This window comes from Antrostomus carolinensis, unplaced genomic scaffold, assembly GCF_000700745.2.
Source record: "Antrostomus carolinensis isolate BGI_N321 unplaced genomic scaffold, ASM70074v2 scaffold20519, whole genome shotgun sequence".
Lineage (NCBI taxonomy): Eukaryota > Metazoa > Chordata > Aves > Caprimulgiformes > Caprimulgidae > Antrostomus > Antrostomus carolinensis.
This window is the reverse complement of record NW_010339536.1, coordinates 5,163-6,792: the sequence shown is the minus strand read 5'-3', so window position 1 is coordinate 6,792 and position 1,630 is coordinate 5,163. Positions and strand designations below refer to the sequence as shown.

Genomic DNA, 1,630 nt, shown 5'->3' with positions numbered 1-1,630 from the left:
CAGGGGGGTTGGACGGGATGATCTCCGGAGGTCCCTTCCAACCCCACCAGTCTGGGATTCTGTGATATCCCTGCTGGCTCTAAAGCTAAAATCTTCATTCCTTCAATGCCACTGTGCAGTGACTCCTCCTGACAAAGATCTTCCTGTGTGTGATCTTGGTGAGAATTGAACCTGGGAGGTAGAATCCTCTGAGTGAAGGTTGCTGTCAGCAGCAGGATGGTGCATAATCGTGTGACACCGCGTCCTCTCGGGCTCCTTGCCGCGTGTTTCCTGCACAGGGCTGGCTGTGGTGAGCCCGTGGGGTGGGTGTACTCACTGGGAGAGCAGGGGATGAACACATAGCAGGGACACCAACCCTGTCACAGACTGACCAAGATTCAGAGGAGTTACAATACTGGAGAAGGCTGGTGGCCATCGTGAGCGCTGCCAGGGGAGACAGGCAGCCGTGGTCTGTGGAGGTGACGGGTCGGGAGCAGTGGGAGCTGAGTTCCTGGAGGCAGAGAGCAGCTGTGTGGTGTGGTGGTGGCACAGAGTTATCCTGAAGACTAATCGTTCCCTTCTCTTTGCTTTCCTCCTCTTCCCAGTTCTTCCTTCAATTCCACTTCAAGATGGAGAAGCCCCCGGCTCCCCCAAACCTCCCTCCAGGGCCCCCAACTGTCAAGCGGCCTCCTCCACCTCCTCTGATGAACGGCTTGCCCCCGCGGCCACCCCTGCCAGACTCCATGCCACCACCTCCTCCAGGAGGGATGACTCTGCCTCCTATGCCTCCCTCTGGACCGGTGCCACCACCCCCGGTGCCACCTCAGTTGCCACCAGCACCTGGTGTACCCCCCCCTGCTCCTCTGCCACCCATGATGAGACCCCCACTCCCCACGGAGGGGCCGGGCACTATCCCCCCTCCGCCTCCCTCCAACTGAAGCCCCTCCTGGACTCGGTCCCACTGGACTCCTCTAGCTCATATCTTTTTATATGCAGATCATGACTGATGCAGAGAAATATTTCTGGTTTGTATGTCTGTGAATTTGAGGAAATCCTGTAGCTTCATTAAAACGTTTCCAATTTTCCTTACTCAGCGTTTTCTCATGTCTTGGTTAAAAATGTTTATTCGTGTATTCAACTTTCTATAGCCCTTTAAATAGATAAAACATTCCCAATCTTGGTTACATCCTGGGAATTCTCCAAAGAGGAGAGAAAGGATTGGAAATCTCCAGCACCTCACCTGCTTCTGACTGAATATCCACATCAACCTCAGCTGTGCTGGCTTCACATATTACCCCTCTACAACTGCTTTGTATCCCTGAAATTACCAGCTGGTTAATCAGTTGCTATTCAACTGAAATCCTTTATCCAGCTTTTCATTCCCTGATGGGGAGACTTGTCACAGACACACTGAGCAGATTCTGTTACTGCACCCCCGGTGATCGCAGGGGTGGGTGGAATGGAGGCTGAGAAGACTTTTCTAAATCCAATTTTTTTCCCGTTTTCCTGCTGAATTACAGTCGGGATCAAACAAGTGTTCCTCCCGCCGCATTTGGAAACTGTTTTCCTCCCGGTGCCAGAGCACTGCACCGAATCACAGCATCACAGAATGTCAGGAATTGGAAGGGACCTCGAAAGATCATCCAGTCCA

At 52.8% G+C, this 1,630-nt stretch overlaps 1 protein-coding gene across 1 annotated transcript in view; it reads left to right on the top strand.

Annotated features, from left to right (window-relative positions):
- Positions 1 to 1,067, top strand: part of SF3A2 (splicing factor 3a subunit 2) — a 6,202-nt gene extending 5,135 nt beyond the window's left edge. The window contains exon 8 of the mRNA XM_010175886.2: positions 585 to 1,067. Within this exon, the coding sequence (XP_010174188.1) occupies positions 585 to 917 (333 nt within the window). The 3' untranslated portion in view covers positions 918 to 1,067. The remainder of the gene's footprint in view (positions 1 to 584) is intronic.
- Positions 1,068 to 1,630: the final 563 nt, after the last annotated feature.